Source organism: Phytophthora parasitica, assembly GCF_000247585.1.
Source record: "Phytophthora parasitica INRA-310 unplaced genomic scaffold supercont2.2, whole genome shotgun sequence".
Lineage (NCBI taxonomy): Eukaryota > Oomycota > Peronosporomycetes > Peronosporales > Peronosporaceae > Phytophthora > Phytophthora nicotianae.
Window position 1 is genome coordinate 380,271 of NW_008648988.1, and position 1,874 is coordinate 382,144.

Genomic DNA, 1,874 nt, shown 5'->3' on the forward strand with positions numbered 1-1,874 from the left:
TAAAATTCTTACAATAGCGTCACCTCTCAGATTAGGCCGATATAGCTGTACTTGTTTCCAGTATGCTCACAACGCCGCCTACAAGACTATCACCTCCCGACGTGTGCTGGCGCGGCTGTACTTTCTCCCAGTATGCTCGCAATGCCACCTACAGGGCCTTCACTTCCAAGCGTAGGCCGACGCAGCTGTACTTGCTCCGTGTGGGGTCGCTGTGCCGCGTACACAGCCTCTCTTTGCAGTAATTCTTCGTGTCCTTGCTTCTGCCCTGTTTCAAATGTACCCTTAATCTAACCCTAAAACAGGCGCACACCTGGTTTTTAATAGCATCAGTTATTTGCAGGCATCTACAAACTTGGCATATACCAATTTGTACCAAAATATATAGTTATTGGCATTATAAAGAAATAAGATTTGGCATTGATTTGGCATCGTACAACTATAAGATAAGAGGATCATTGGTAGTGCTAGTATCGCCCGGCTTATCATCTGAGGAGACCGTGATGCTGTTGAGAAGAACGAATTGTTTCGCGTGCAACAGTCCTTCAAGAGAAAATCTTGTAAGTCTGCTTTTCGACGGTGGCTTCTCCCATTTTTAAAATCGAGAAATCACTTTCTACGGTCGATGTCCCAGGGAAAGTTGTGGCCAATCCACCTGCAAACCTTTTTAGCATCGGGAATTTTCCGTCGGCATTGTTCCACATGGCTTCTCCAGTATGGCTCTCGTGCATAGGGATTACCAGCAAATGCAAATAAAATATACATTCGTTGTAGTAGACTCGAATACCTACATCCAAGTACGATATCGACAAATATGTCGACATGTCCAAAGCGATTGAGAATGTCCACGAGCTTGTAATGATCTGCTATATTTTGTCCAAATTCATAATACAAACCAAGCGGGCATACTTTGAAGGGAGTTCTGTTGAGCAGGAGCCTAACGATGCTAATCCTGTGCGCTCTTTAGTTTTCGTCAACACCGAAATTGCCATTCGAAATGACATACCGAAACTGAGGTAGTCAACAATCAAATGAAATCGAACGGGATTCTTAATTGTCAGCAAGTAGTGAGAACTCGATTAACTTAGATCCAGGTTAGACCGCTTAGCTCGCGTCCAGGCTGAATCCTCATCATCATCATCGAGTAAAATCTGACCCACAATCTTGTCCACAATGTCACGGTCGATACACGTGACTACTGGTGCTTGGTTTTCATTTACGAAAGAGTGAATACTCGAACGAAAAGACTGGAGTTCGTCAAAGTAAACATTCTGAGCATCGGTAGAAAGCTTCAGGTAGTGCTCCCATCTATTTAAATGCTGACCAGTGAGGTGCGATCGGTATTGCTCCGGTCGAAATGGCAGCTTGAAGTACTTCGTGTTTGCGGTTTGTTTACGTTTCGAGCCAACTTTCTCGTCTCGCCCAAACGAAATACAGAACCGGCGAGCGACAGCAAAAACAACTTCACTTTCAGGATTGCGTTCCGAAATCTTCAGGCCAAACTCTAACAAGTGACGGTCTTGAAACGGTGTCGAACGTGATAGCTTGGAGCTTGATCCACTTTGTTGGATCGCGGTATATGGAGTGGATACACTTGTCCTCGCTTTTTTCCTGCCCATGACACAAGCTCGAGGAACTACAATCTTTTGCCACGACTGCTGTGAACTAAAATGAAGCACAACTAAGGTGAAAGAGCGGAAGAAGGAGTTTCGGAGCTCAGAACGTCCCCTTACCGGATACATCTATTTTTGGCTTTTTGTCAAAGATAGGATTTGGCGTGATTGCCAAAACTACCCACAAATACCAAATTTAGAGATGCCTGGTTATTTGGAACGGTTCCCTTGGAATATCTGAGGGACAAGGGAAGGGCATCACTC

General features: G+C 44.7%; 2 protein-coding genes across 2 annotated transcripts; both read right to left on the minus strand.

The window, feature by feature from the left end:
• Positions 1-287: 287 nt before the first annotated feature.
• On the minus strand, positions 288-728 carry PPTG_20891 (hypothetical protein; the record flags this gene model as incomplete). The annotated part of the gene is made up of 2 exons (XM_008894318.1): positions 288-293; positions 618-728. 2 exons carry the CDS (start codon positions 726-728, stop codon positions 288-290), a joined length of 117 nt encoding a protein of 38 aa, XP_008892566.1.
• A 348-nt stretch (positions 729-1,076) lies between these two features.
• Positions 1,077-1,616, minus strand: PPTG_02175 (hypothetical protein; the record flags this gene model as incomplete). Its single annotated transcript, XM_008893192.1, has 1 exon — positions 1,077-1,616. One exon carries the CDS (start codon positions 1,614-1,616, stop codon positions 1,077-1,079), a length of 540 nt encoding a protein of 179 aa, XP_008891440.1.
• Positions 1,617-1,874: the final 258 nt, after the last annotated feature.